The sequence below is a fragment of the Lagenorhynchus albirostris genome, chromosome X, assembly GCF_949774975.1.
Source record: "Lagenorhynchus albirostris chromosome X, mLagAlb1.1, whole genome shotgun sequence".
Lineage (NCBI taxonomy): Eukaryota > Metazoa > Chordata > Mammalia > Artiodactyla > Delphinidae > Lagenorhynchus > Lagenorhynchus albirostris.
The window spans coordinates 19,101,503-19,116,301 of record NC_083116.1 but is presented as its reverse complement, the minus strand read 5'-3'; the positions used below and the strand labels follow the sequence as shown (position 1 = coordinate 19,116,301).

General features: G+C 47.6%; 1 protein-coding gene across 3 annotated transcripts; it reads right to left on the bottom strand.

Moving 5' to 3' along the window:
* Window positions 1-1,059: 1,059 nt before the first annotated feature.
* On the bottom strand, window positions 1,060-14,247 carry IGSF1 (immunoglobulin superfamily member 1). 3 transcript variants are annotated; one of them, XM_060137032.1, is made up of 19 exons: window positions 14,178-14,247; window positions 14,015-14,041; window positions 13,317-13,601; window positions 12,677-12,964; window positions 10,497-10,781; window positions 9,963-10,256; window positions 9,231-9,509; window positions 8,774-8,894; window positions 6,811-6,881; window positions 6,682-6,729; window positions 6,010-6,300; window positions 5,471-5,749; window positions 4,571-4,858; window positions 3,517-3,804; window positions 3,039-3,326; window positions 2,559-2,846; window positions 2,161-2,439; window positions 1,642-1,765; window positions 1,060-1,486 (listed from the first exon to the last, which is right to left on the bottom strand). In XM_060137032.1, exons 1-19 carry the CDS (start codon window positions 14,245-14,247, stop codon window positions 1,351-1,353), a joined length of 4,029 nt encoding a protein of 1,342 aa, XP_059993015.1. In that variant the 3' UTR covers window positions 1,060-1,350. The 3 variants fall into 3 exon arrangements, with proteins under 3 accessions (XP_059993015.1, XP_059993014.1, XP_059993016.1); XM_060137031.1 differs by having other exon boundaries at window positions 6,682-6,714; XM_060137033.1 differs by lacking the exon at window positions 14,015-14,041 and having other exon boundaries at window positions 6,682-6,714.
* Window positions 14,248-14,799: the final 552 nt, after the last annotated feature.

The window sequence follows — 14,799 nt, the reverse complement described above, 5'->3', positions numbered from 1 at the left end:
ATTCCAAAGAGCTTAATACAAATTAGTCTATAGTACTCAAGAGTGTTTCATTCTGTAAGGATTAAGGGAAATGTGATGCATTTTTTTCATTAAGTTGCTGGGTAAATAAGCTTCCTGATATAAGAATATGGGAGTTGTTTTCTAAATTTTATCGTAACCAAGGATAAATAACTCACTGTGTACAGCACCCTTGTACATTGCTCTATTGAACAGTGATAGCTTAGAATTAAACAGTGTTGGGAGGTAAGGAACTTTAGGGTCAGATGTGAAGGGGTTGTGACCTCCTCTAGGACCCATAGGTCAGTTCTTCTGAGGTCTTGAACAGGTTTAAGGAATTAGGTAAACCCCCTTCCCCAATACAACCCTCCTAATGTGTACTGGATTCCCACCCATGCGGCAAGTTGCATGCCGATCCAAGGAAAGAGATCAGGGGCTCGGAATGCGAGCCAACCTCTGTTTGGAATACTGGGAAAGAACACTGGGACAGGACACTGGGAGGTCCCCTGTTCTAAACCAATCACCTCACTTGCTTACTCACTCTTTGAGATCCCACCACCAGAGAAAACAGGGCTTTCTTTAGGGAGGGGCAAAATATTCAGCTTTTATCAACCTTTCACACTTAAGAGTGAATTAATGTACACCTGTGGTTGTTAGGTAAGGGCCACAAAGCACACTTTGCCGATTTCAAAGTTCTGTAGTGGACTAATCCTAACACTGGAAAGCAGGTGTACTACAGACCTAGAAGTAACACAGTGGAAAGTATGTAACTTCAGTGTTTGCCCTCCTCAAGCTCAACTTGGAGAGAACATTGCCATTCATTCATTCTTCCATTCATTCAAAAATGAAATGGAAGGATGATGGGACATTCTGTTCAGTTACCATGTCCCAAACCAAAATGGACATTTTGGAGCCTTCCCTCCTCCCCGACCCCATCCTTGAGCTCCTTTCTCTGTACTAGCAGCGCTGTGCTCTCTTATTCTGCCATGGAGATCAGCTCCAATACACCATTTTTGCTAACTGTTAAGTGGACAACAAACCAATGGAAAACCACTGCCATAGTTTTTGCAGTTAAATAGTGAATACTCTCTTTATTCAGAAGAATACATTTTTAATAGAATTTCATGCACCAGTAAATCAGTACAGTGAGGAGTTACGAGGGCAGGGACTCTCTCTTCAGGAAACATCTCACCCTGGTAGGGCTCTCAACTCCTAAAATCCCCTTGACCTATCTCAGGTGATAAGTGGCCAAGGAACAGTAGATGGGGTGGACTCCCAGGGAAACCAGCCAGATTTGCAGGTCTCTGAGGATAAAAAAAGAGGAGAGGAAAGCTCTTGCCAAGGAGGTGATTATTATATTGGGACTGGCAGTTCCACTGAGGTTCCCTGAGAGATCGATGAGGGAGAGTTGGTATTGGTGCCCAGGTCTCCTTCTTGGTTACACTCTTCCAAGGCTATGGTCTGGTCTCTTCCATCTGTCTCTGAGCCTCTGTGTAGAGAAAAAGACATGACTAAGAGAGGATCCAGAGCCATCAACCTGAAAACAGGTTGCATTGTGGGACTCAGATTCTAGAGGAGCATATGTACCATTGTTTTAACAGAAGCCTCTGGGTTCACAGAAGGAGGCTGACATAAGGCAATTACCTGGTTCGGAGTCGAGGCCACTTCTTCCACTCTATGGCTAGCACCACCCCTAAAGCTACAACCACCACCACGATCAGGGTACTTCGGACAATGTTCCCCACAGTGCATTCCTGAGCAGCAGGCCCTGTGGTGATAAAAGAGCAGAAACCAAGGCCATAGAGATCAGTGCATGTACGCTCCCCTGGATCTCTTGTTGCCCCCTCATCTGGCCTCCTCCGGGGTTCACTCGGGAACCATGTGTTGAGACTGCAGATGGGGTGGTCAGAGGCAGTGCTTATGCTGAGGCAGAAGCAGCCCTCCTTTTGGGGGGTGGAAGAGGCCTTGAAAGTATCCTTCTCACTATCTTTGAGTGAATCTGAGGTTCCACCTCCTTACCATCCCTAGGAGAAAGAAAAATGACCACACTTGAGGTCTCTGATTCCAAACCCCTCCCCCTCCATGTTTGGCCTGTCTCCATGGAGACTATCTCTGGGATCCCACGTATGTCATGCCAGAACCATGGAGGGATTATCATCTCACCTGCTGCCCCCACCAGCTCCAGGGGATCACTAGGCTCTGACCAGATATCAGGGTAGGCCTGCAGACGGTAGCTGCAGCTATAGTTTCCAATGCCCTTTCCTTCTACATTGTTGATGACAAAGTCTCCATCCTCTGAAAACTGCTGAGGCGCTTCTTCTCCATCATGTTCCAGGACAAACTCCACACCTGGCAGGGGTCCTCTGCACTGAAGGGTGATATCCTTTCCTAGCTTGAACACAGTGCTGGGCGAGGCTGACAGGGAGGGTTTAGGGGGCTTATCTGCAGCCAACCAGGACACAGAGTTAGAAATGGCCTTGAACCCAGCCCTTTACCCCCTTAGGGCTAACTACTAAGAAACTACAAAATCTAGACTCTTGCTGAAATCTCCAAGACCTTACCAGTCACCCAGATCTCCAGGGAGTCACTGAGATTAGAAGCTGCAAAGGGAGCAGAATCCAAATAATAAACACAGCTATACATCCCAGAATCTTCACTGCTCACTGCTGGCATCCGGAAGTCAGCCCTGTACCCTCTTGGCCTCTGTTGCCTTAAGGGCTCTTGAGTACCCTTCTTCAACAGGACAAATGTTGAGTCTGGCAGTTCCCCTTGACATTGAAGAGTCATGTTTTCTCCAGGGGCCACCATGGGACCAGGCTGGGCTAATAGGCTGGGTTTGGGGAGCAAACCTAGAAGAAATTGACTCTTGGTCATAGAGAGGTGGCCACTTTCCAGGGCATCACTGGAGTCTCAATAAAGAGGAGAGACTACTGCTTGCCTCTCCTTGAGCTCTTGGAAAACCGTTTACCGTTTCCCATGAACCATCTGACAGCTTACTCACTCTTTACTCCCCTGCTCACGCCAGAGCATCTTCCCCTTACCTGTGACTATAAGTTCCAGGGTGTTGCTAGGCTGTATCTTGATAGGGCTGGTCCAGTCAGGATGGTAGCAGCAGCTGTAACGACCTATGTTAGCACCAGATATATTGGTGATGGGGAATGCCCCATCATTACTGATGGATCCCCAGAGCTGCACTGAAGTGGCTTCTATTTCTTTGTGCAGAATGTACCCTACTCCGTGGACTGGCCCTTGGCACCAGAGAGTAACATTCTGCCCCATGGGAACCACAGAACTGGGCTCAGCAAACAACCATGGCTTGGGGAATGTGTCTAGGAAGAGACCAAAGATGGAAAGTGGTTAGTATGCAAACTATCACTCGCTGAATTAATCCTTTATTTTTCTCCTTCCAGACACAACCGTTCCCCTCCATGGCCTAGCCTACCCTTCCAAGAGGGATCACCCTCTCTAACCCTTATTCCAGTTGTCTCTGTCCCAGTCCCATGTCTTGTCAGTCCTTACCAGTCACCCAGATCATAAGAGGCTTGCTGAGATATGATCCCCTGTTTGACATAGTGGTCTCATAGTAGACACAACTATAGTTCCCAGAGTCGTCTGCTCCAACAGCGTGGAGGGGAAAGTCAGCCACATTCCCTGAGGCACTCTGAAACTGTAAGGGAACCTGGGTTCCCTCCTGCAAGAGGGCAAACCTCATGCCCTGGAAAGTCCCTTGGCAGCGCAGGGTCACATTCTTCCCAGGAAGCACCACAGGACCTGGCTGTGCCAGGAGAGTGGGTTTGGGGTAGAATTCTGAAATTAAAGAGATCACAGCATGAGAGAATCCTGCCCCTGACATTCTGAACATTGTTTTTTTAGTGTTATTAGAAGAAACAATATATGCTTATTGTAGAAAATTAGAAAATACAGAAAAAAACCTATGAAGAAAATACAATTCTACTGCTCAAAGATAACCATTCTTGCTACATTTTTATGTATTTATTTCCCATTTATTTTTTTGTACATGGCCATGTCATTGTAGCTCTAACTATTTGCATAATTGGGCCTACTATATGCACAATTGTGTAGTTTAATATTTTTCACTTTATGTTGTAAATATTTTCTTATGACGTTAAACAGCCTTTGAAAACTATCATTTGTAATGGCTGCATAATATGCAGTAGACATTTCAAGGTCTCCGCCATTTCTCTGAGGGCCATCCAGCCCACCAATCTCTGACAGCCCAGCTAAAGAAAAAGTGGACATTGGGCCTAAAGCTCAAGGCCAAGCCACAAAAAGATTTCAGAAATAGGGCAACATGTGAAACACCCCCATCTGCCTCATTTCTTTCCCCAGACGTGAATTATTTTCCTCCCTCTTCTCCTCTTTCTCACCTTCCTGTATTAGTGATCATATAAGGCAGCTGCCTTACATGGACTGTTTACCATGTGTTAGGCACGGTCCTAAGCACATTCTTGGTGACTTTTAGAAGGAGCACTTCTTCCTCTCCCACTGACAGCCCTCCCGCCCACTGTCCCAGAGTCAGTACCACCTCCACCTGCATTTCCCCACTCCTGACCTGTCACCACGAGCTCCACAGGGTCACTGGGCTCAGACCAGATAGCAAAGTCATAATAGCGGCAGCTGTAATTCCCTCCATCACCAATGCCCACCGAAATGATCAGAAAGTGGGCTGCACTGGCTCCCGGACTCGCCCAAGACCTGTCACTGGACGCTATTTCACTTCCATCTTTGTAAAGGATAAAGCTCATTTGCTGGTGGGGGGTGGAGCAATTGAAAGTCACTCGGGCACCAGGAGTGACCACAGGACTGGCCCATGTCTTGAATAAGGGCTTGGGGTACATTTCTAGAAGGCAAAAAACCAAACACAATACAAAACCAAATTAAGAGAGAAGAAAGATTGCTAATATAGCAAATATTGGTTCCAGAAAGCTGCTTTGTTTCCTATAGTATTTCATTCAGAAGAAGGTGCATTTAAAAGTCAAGGCAAAACCACTTTGCAGATGAACTTTTCACAGGGACCCCTCACCCCACCCCTCACCTCCTCCAGCCGAATCCTCCCTGTCAGCAGAACAAGCAATGGAAGCTAGCTAAAAGGGTGAATTGTCACTGGGGCTCTGCTGATTCCCTGAGCCTCAGTTTGCCCATTTGGACAAGAAGGGGAAATGGTACCTGATCCACCTCCTTTGAATATTTGCTCTATAGCTAAATGAGATAATTGATATGAAAATAATTAGAAAAATTAAATCACCCTCTACAAACCCCAGCTATTAATAACGATTATGGCTATTAATATCGTGCAGCCAGAGGCCCTGGCACTCCCAGCGCCACGCCTGCCTGGCTCTAAGATTGGACACAGGCTCCTAGGACCAGCAGCAAAGTTTGCTGTGAGGAGAGGAGTGTCTGACCCAGAGCTTTGCTTCCCCACTCCTCTCTCACACACCCCTTTCAGCTCTACCTTTTATGACAAGCTCCAGGGGCTCACTGGGCTCAGACCACTTGAAGGGGCGCTTTTCAGTGTGAGTGCGGCAGCTATAATTGCCTTCATCTTTATCCTCCATTCTTTGGATTGTAAAGAAGGTTTCTCTCCCAAGGGCACCAAGTTGCTGGACAGGTTCCTGCACTCCCTCCTTATACAGAGCAAACCCCATGCCTGCCAGCCATCCTTTGCACCGGATTTGCAGTTCCTGGCCCCGAACTGGGGGGGAAGCAGAAATGACAGGTTTGGGGAGGATGTCTGGAAAACAAAACAGGGACACTCGGAGTCACTTTGTCAGCAAAATAGAAATCCATCCTGGACTGGCCTTTGCCTCTTCCTGTCAGTCTTCTCATAACTCTGTTCCCCACCCCTCCCCCCATTTCAGTGCCCCTCCTCTCCTACAGGCAGCAGAAGCCCCTTGGGCTCTGGGTCTCTGAGCATTCCCCATCCCTAGGAACAGTGCAGGAGTCCCAGGGGCACTGGGGATCACTCCGTGAGGACCCTCTGCCTTTTCTTACCTGTCCCCACCAGCTCAAGTGCCTCACTGGGCTCTGACACAGCCATCTCCTCCCACGAATGGCAGTGGTAACTCCCGGTGTGGCTCTGGGTCAGGGCTCCAAGGGGGAAGGCAGCCCGGACCTGCTCTGAGGCCGGGCGAGTTGCAATCCACCCGGTCCCGTCCTTCAGCAATACAAATTCCTTAGTTGAGCCAGAAGGGCTTCTGCACCAGAGGGTTAAGTTCTTCCACGGGGCCAGAGGGAAGTTGGTCTCTGCCCACAGCTCAGGCTTTGGGGTTGGCATGATTATTTCTAGAAACAGCAGAGTTAGTGAAGCCATCCTCCCTCACCCTCACCCTCCCCTTTTCCTTGCCCTTGAACACCCTCCCCAGATCACATTGCCCACCTCCCCTTTCAACCTCAATCCAAACTCTTTCCTTCTCTCCGCAGGTGCTGGGGAAAGGGGAAGCTGATGTCTCAGCTGAGGGTCAGAAAAATGCAGAAGCTTGGGGGAAATTTTGCAGGCAGAAAAGCAGAGTTGGAGGCTGAGTTTTGCCAGCAGCTTTAGCAAGTGCCCCTTCCTGGCTGTCCTTCCCTCCCAACCAGTCACTCCCTGGCCACTGACACTGACACTCTGTAGTTATTTCGGATCTCCAGGGAGGAATGTCCCAGTCTGGAGCAGGAAAAACTCACCAGTCTCTTCTGTCAATACCCCATTGCACAGTCCTGCAAAAGAAATTGCTGCCAGGGCTTTGTCCCCTCCCCCACGGGACTTCACCCCGGCCTTCTGCCCAGGCCCCTTCCCCACCCCCTTCTACTCACCACAGCAGAGAAGAGCTGTGAGTATGAAGAGCATGGTGACCCCTTGAGCTGTTCCCAGCAACCAGGCTTCTCTAGCAAGACCAGAAAAGAGATGAGAGGAGTTGCTGGGATTAAGGGGAGGGCGGAGAGAAGGGGGCGGCAATTTATGTCATTGGCTTACTCACCACCCAATAGGGATTGGATATGGCCAGGATAATGGGATATAATCTTTTCTGACATGGATGACTTTTCTTTTTGAGGGCCTCACCACCTACAAACCTCTTGCTCTTTCATGACCCACGTGCCCCCCGCCCCCTCCCCCATCCCCAGACAATATCAAATATCAGGTCCCCAAGGCCCCTGATTAGGCTGTTGCTGGAATTGAGATGTCAGATGTGAAAATGCCTTTGTAACTCCAGCTCTCAGAACCCCTGGAGCTCAGTGTAATCGGCAGCTCTGGGTGGTGGGTGTGGGGGTGGAGGGAGAAATCTTGGGGGTTTCTCAGTCATCAAGTTTAAGTTTGGAAGCAGTTTTTATTATGGCAGTATTGGTCCTCCGACCGACCTGCCTCACCTGCCTTTGTTATGGAAGGGTTGCCTAGGCAGCAACAGTGAATTACCAGAGGATTGTCAGTGCTGAGCTAAGCTTGTCAGAGAGTGGGATCTCTCTACCCCCACCCAGATTATGACTAGAAATGTGCAGCATTTTTAGGTTATGGGTCCTGTAGAATTAGATTATACTAAGCCAAAATTCATTTGACAATTTTTACTTAGAAAACACTGACCCTCCTTCCTGGCCAGGAAAACATGCTTTTCAAGCTGCATTCTCTGAAGTCTGGTTTCCAAATTCATTCTTTGATGCAGTGGACCTGGGCTGAGGTGGGGCACTTGAAGCTACATTTTTTCTAACCCCTGGCTTGAAGGTTACCCCAGTGTATGTGGAACTCAGGATAGGTTCTGTGGAGAAGTAGGACTTGACCCCCATTGAAAGTTTTTGAAAGCTCGAAGGGTAGTGGTTTTGCAGAAAGTTTAGCTGGCTCTCTCCTCATTACCCAAGCACTCTGTCCCTCAGATCCCAGCGGGAAACACAGACACACACAGTCATAGTCATCATCCATTGTATATTGAATACTCCCAGGCACACGAAGTCCTGTGATCATGGTGGGGGAGGGGTACAGCCAGGATCACAAGGTGGGGGAAAGTAAGCAAGGCGTTTGGGAACAGAGGCCCCACCAAGCTAGGAGCTGTCATTTCTCTTCTCATTTTCAGGCAGAATAGCCTGAGCACAAGGCCGTAAGGATCAGGGAGAGAAGGAGATGACCCAGGGGACACAAAAGGATAAAAGTAAATGGCAGGAGAACCTGTTTGGCTTGACATTTTATGGGTCAGAGGAAGCAGTCTGATTCCCTGGCCCAATCCATTCCCTCATCAGATGCCCACCCAGGCTAAGGCTATATTCTCAGAATGCTCTGCACAGTGGTTGGGGGCCAGAGTGGCAGAGAGACTGGCTTCCATAGCAGCTAGGATGGACTACAAGTCTTGCTAGCCCTTGAGAGCTAGGGGTAAGGGTGAAAGTTGGGATGGGAGTTAGATAACATCCTGGGAGACAGGACAGCATGGCTTCTTACAAAAAAAGTTCAGTTGAAGTTAATGTGTAAGACATCAACCATCTCTGAGAGGCAGGGTGGCTTGGGGGGGAGATTTGGGCACCCTCCTGGGGGAATCAGTGAACAAGGTTCTGATTACTTCTCCAGGCTCTGAGAAATATGCATTTCTCCACCCTATGGCTTGGGTGCCGACCCCTCTGTGAGGTGAAAGAGAAACTGCTGGAATGAGAAAGTCTTATATCTTAAGCCCAGAAGGTAGAGGATACAAAGGGTCCCCCCCTGTGGCTTGTCTCAACTGGAGTATGACCCATTCCTGAGTCTCTGGGGAGCCTGAACTCAGCTAGATTGAGGAACAGGGGGTTGGGACAAGACAGTTACCTGATTCTGAGTCTCCGACACTTCCACCTTATCCACAGCTCTACCAACAGCAAGGCAAAAAGCTGCACGATTAGGGACAACCTGATAGCCTCATTCAGAACGTAATTCCAGGTGAGAAAGCCTGTGGCCAGAGAAGACCAAAAGCAGGGACCTTGATGGGGACAGGGACTGTTGAATACATTCATGGGGGGAGGGGGATCTGGTTACTGCAGGTGAAGGGAAGTTGAGACAAAAGTGGCCTTATTTTCATGAAGAATAGGACCCTTGAAAGTATCCTGCTCACTGCCTTTGAGTGACTGTGAGACCACTCCAGAGGAAAGATGCCCAAACCCAAGGGCCCTGACTTACAAGCCCCCAACTACCCTTTCCACATCCTTCTGGGCATTGTTCTGGGATCCCAGGGGTATGATGGCCAAAGCTGCGGAGGGGGCATCCCTGTGAAGAGTGTTCCTCTCACCTGCTGGCCCCATCAGTTTCAGAGGCTCACTGCGATATGACCAGATGTTAGGATGTGCCTCTATGCGATAGCTGCAACTGTAGGTCCCCGTGCCTTTCCCTTCAACATTACTGATGATGAAGTCTCCATCCACCGAAAATTTTGGGGATGTTGCTCTTTCTTCCCATTCCAGACAAAATTCAAGTACTGGTTGAGGTACTCGGCACTGAAGGGTGATGGCCTTTCCTAGCTTGAACACGGTGCTGGGCCAGGCTGACAGGGAGGGTTTGGGGGGCTTATCTGCAACCAATCCAGAGACCAGAGTTAGAACAAATGACTTTGAACTCAGTGCCTCCTCCCTCAACAAATGTTTCTCAGGTCCTTATTTGGTCTTCTCTTTTTTTTTCACTTCCACTAGATCACTGGCTTCAAAATTTGATTGTGCATCAGAACTCCTTGGCCCATTCCTTGATTCTCCTAGCTTCAATCAGAAAGACCCATACCTGTAAGTTTCCCCTGGTCTTAAGGAAAATAACTTTTCTAGGGGTCACAATGGAGCTTGTCCATGCTGAGAGACAGGGCTTGAGTATCAACCCTGGGAGAGAAGGTACCTAAAGTTTTTGGAGAAAATTCTACACCACCCTCCTAGTGTGTTTTTCTTTGGCCCATAAATCCAAGAGGGTACAGGGCCACCAGCTCCTTCTTATAACACTGTAATGATGATTAAAACAAACAATAGTTGTTAGCACTTGCCTACAACCACAAGCTCCACGGTGTTGTGTGATGACATCCTGATGGAGGTCTTCCAGGAGAGGAGATAGTGGCAGCTATAGATGCCAGCATCACTATAGGTCACATTGTTGAGGAGGAATGACTCATCATCACTGATGCTGGTGGTATCCAAGAGCTGAAGTGTTTTGTCTTCTCCTTTCTTATAGAGTGTAAGTTCCACTCCATCCACTGGCCCTCGACACCACAGGCTCACATTCTGACCCATTTGGACCACAGGGCTGGGCTGAGCAAGTAGACAGGTCTTCGGGAAAGTGTCTAGGACAAGACCCAAAATATAAAAGGCTAACTGTCTGACTTACCCCTCCCACTACTTAGGGTTCTTTTTCTCTTCCTCCTGTCCACCCTTGGCAAATCCCATCCTAAGTCCACTTATACAAATTCTGCTCCTTCCCCCACCGTTATCCCTGGCTGCATGATTAGGTTCTCCAGCAGGCCCTGAGCAAGTTGTACACCCTTAGCCCCTACAATAGGTCCCATTGCATCCCCTTCTCTTACCGGTTACCCAGATTTTCAGGATATCACTAAGGAGTGAAACCCTGTGTGACCCATCATAGTAAAAACAGAGGTAATGTCCAGCATTGTGGATTTTCAAAGCCCCGAAGAAGAAATATGCCTCATCTTTTAACGGTCTCTTGTGGTAAAGGGACTTCTCCAAGTCTTCAAGCCTTATTAAAGCAAAGGTCATTCCATAGATTGGCCCTTGGCACCTGAGATTCAGGCTTTCTCCCGGTGCCATGATGGGCCCAGGATAGGCTGTCAGAGTTGGTTTGGGATAGAGTCCTAGAAAGGGAAGAGACCCTGAGTTAGATGTAGGATGATTCTTCCTTATTATATTCTGGTTTAATTTTCCTAGTTTCCTTAGATAGAAAGTGATAGCTGAAGTTTACCCTCTGCTCCCTCTTCCTTCCTTGAATCTCTGCCTCTTCTAGGAGGCAATCAAGGGTAAGTTCACTTATGCCCCTTCCCTCTCACCAGACTCTATCAGCTCCACTGAGCTCTAACTATGTGTAGGGTGTGTCTCAGTGGAATAGCTACATTTGTAATTCCCTGTATCTTTAGGTCCCTGAAATGCCAAATGTAGTTCTTCAAACCACCCAAGAAACCAAACTTCTGAAAATGACTTTTATTCCATCTTCATAAAGCATGAATGCTACTGCAGTATTAAGGATGGCTTTTGAACTCATTAAGTTCACAGAGGACACTTCCCACAGGGGATTGAAAGAGGCCAGTAAGGAGGGATTGGCCAGTAAGTCTGCAACCCAAAGAAACCTCTGTTAATGGGGTCACACCCTCATTTCCATGTATTGTTCCTCCAAAGAGATTAAACTACAAAATAGAGGGCAAACCTCACTCCCAAACCACTCCTTCTTACCCATCCCAATCCCAGGTAGGCCCACCCACCCATTCTTGGAAGGATCAGCTCTATCATATGCTCATTAAGCATTTAGGATGTGTCAGGCATCGTGTAGGTCGAGGAATATACAAGTAAAGAAGATAGACACAGTCCCTGTTAGCCAAAAGCTCATGGCCTAGTGGGGGACACCAGCAAACAGGTAACTGCAGAAGTGTGTGTTAGTGGCATCTATACTGGAAAGGCATTCGTACAACAAACATCCATAACACGCAGTTCAAACAGACAGGCTTTTGTTCTTTGATCCTCAATAAAAAGCTATACTAATAAAATTAATATCTACCATTTATTGAGAACTTATATGCCAGGCACTGTACATATATTTAGGCAAATCCTCACAACAACCCTGTGAGGTAGGCATTATTATTATACCAATTTTGCAAATGAGAAAACTGAGTCACAGAGAGGCATCATACAGTAGATTGGATAGATACTGTTATTCCATTTTAGAGTGGGGGAAACCGAAGCACAGAGGTGAAGTTACTTGCTCAGTATCACACAGGGAGGCAGTGTCAGAGGTGGAACTAGAAACTAGGATTACTGCTTCTAAGTTCAGGTACTTTCTGTGGCACCACAGCTTTCCCCAAGCCTATTTAACTTGATGAGGGAACTAAAGCAAGTGTGGCCAATTCTGTCTAGAAGCATCCGGGCCATGGGGTGGGGGAGTGGGGGTGTGTGTCTAGTGTTTGGGCATTGTGGGGAGGCTTCTACTGTGTTTAAAGCTTGGTACTGCCTTACTGGATCTGTATATACAAGACTAAATTAATTTATAAAGTCATTTCTAAAATATGAACTATCACTTTCTTTGTCATTTTTTTGTTTATTTTTATCACCAGCACTAGCAACTCATTCTATTTTCCACACTTAAAAATAAAAATCAGAAATAGAATAAAAATACTTTAAATTAAAAAAGTCAGTTTACAAGACTGCAGTGGCAGTGCCTGGCACATATTAAGTGCTCAATAAAAGCCTAATGAATGAATGAATGCATGATTTTCGACAAATAGAGAACAACAAAGCTGTGATGAGCTGAAGCTGCTGGACATTTGGCTGGACTCACTCACTAGCCAAGTGATTGGCTCCCAAACATTTACCTCATAGCATGTGTGATTCTAATTTGCATCTCAGTAAAATGTCAAATGACTTTAGCTCATGGGCCTTGCAAAGAACTGGGCAAGGAAAGTAATGTCAGAAACACTGGCTCATCCAACCATGATCCCGGGGACAACGATCATCAGACCCCAGCAGCCATAGCCACACCCACCTGCCACAATCAGCTTCAGGGGGTTGCTGGGCTCTGACCACAGGGTAGGGAGCATCTGGATGTGAGTGCGGCAGATGTAAACCCCTTCACTCTCAGGTGTCATGTTGGCAATGGAGAATATGGCCACTGTCCCCGTTGGGACTTGGTAATCCACGGGTTCTGCATATCCCTCTTTGAACAGCATGAATACCAAATCCTGCAGCCAGCCATGGCAGAGTATGTTAACATTACATCCAGGAAGAGGGGAGGTCTCAGCCTGGATCCAGAAAGTGGGCTTGGGCAGCTGGCCTGGAAGGAGAGAATGAACTGGTATTCAGGAAGAGCAAGGGGAGTGCTGCTCAGGGAGCGGCAGAGCGCTCTACTTAAATGAGTCTTCCCTGTATGACCCTTATTTGTCACCCCTTGTTCCCCCATCTAGGGTATCCCCTATGTTGAGAGCTTGCCCTCTAGATCTGTTCCAGAGTCTGTGTCCTCACTCTGCATCTATAGAGACTAGGCACTTATTTACTAACTGTGGAATGCATGCATTATACATGCATGCATTTGAGGCAAACGAATGAATTAAACCCTGCTCTGGGAAGGCAAGGTTCAGTCCCAGGAGCTGGAGTTTATTCTTGATTATCTATCTCTGTCTTCTTACCTGGTGCCTCCAACTCTAAAACTTTACTGGGCTCTGACCAGCCCGTCTCCTTCCAGTAGCAGCACCTGTAAAGACCTGTATTGGACTGAGTAAGGGCACCAATGGGGAATGAAACTTGGAAGGTCTTGTGGGAAGGGCGGATCCAGGTCATCTGTGTCTTATCTTTCAGCAACAGGAACTTGCTTGAAATCCGAGAGGGGCTTTTGCACCAAAGTGTGATGTTCTCCCAAGGGGCCTGGGGGTAGTTGGTCTCTATCCACAGCTCTGGTTGAGATTGCATCATTGCTGTCATTCCCAAAGATAACAAAGATGTCAGCAGTCCAACCCTCTCCCTCCCATAACATGCCCCTCCAATGTCCCTTAAAATTAGCCCCAACCCAGATTCCTCCTTTTTTCTTCCCTTGGGGACAGGATGCATACTTTTATGGGGGTGGGATAGGGACCCCAAGATATTTGTTTAAGGAATTCAAGTGAGTTGGGGAATGAAGTGCAAGTCTTGCTTCCTTTCCATCTGAGACAAAGTTCTTTACTATTTTGTGGGAAACCAAGTCATGAAGTAAGAGGTCCTGATTCCCAGCCAGCTCAATCTGGAAATTGCCTTTGGGCTCTCAAGGCAGTTATGTCCAGGGCCATGGAAGCAGGTCAATGTCTTGTGGCCTTCAGGAAGGAAGGTACTTGAGGTAGCAGGACTCACTTACCTATTGGTGTCATACCCAGACTCAACCCTGAAAAGAGAGATTATGGTAAAGGAGAGCCCCTCATTGTTCCCACCCACCCTCAAACCTCAATATTCTCCATTCCCTTCCCGTAGGGGTAACTATAACAGGTTCACTTGCCCTGCCACCACTTCCTTGTACTCACGAATGCAAAAGAGTAAGAGAGTGAATGTCCGCAGCATGGTGGCCCCTTCCCCTGGCCTGTCCAGGGTCATGGAGCCTCTGGAGTCCTGAAGGGCTGTGCCCCTCATCAGGTGGTGAGATCTAAAAGCAGAAGTGTTTTTACTCAGGGGACTGATCCTGCTTCGGAAAGTTTAGTTTGGATCAGTAAGTTGCACCTGACATCCCTCCCTTCCTTCCACTCCCTCACTGGCAGGCAGGGTTACTGGCTACTTCTTCTCTTTGTCCCTTTTCCTCACTTCCCCCTTCTCCCACCCAAGGTCTTTGCTGGTATCTACCATGTCAGATTTATTGAAATGTCTGTCTTTCCATGGGATCTCAGAGGCCCAGAGGCCTAATCCAGGCCAGCAGAAGCCACATGGTATGAGGGAGATGGGAGGTGTAGAGAGTCACCTTTTCAGATCCTTTACTCATACATATATATTTTTGTCTGAGTACTTCAACAACCTAGCAAAGGAAGCGTTTCTACCATCACCATTTTGCTGGCTAGGAAGCTGAGGCTTAGACAGGATATAATTTGCCCAAAGTCAAAAGATATTAAATTTCAGAGCCAAAATGCAAATCTATGTTTAACTCTAATGCTTATG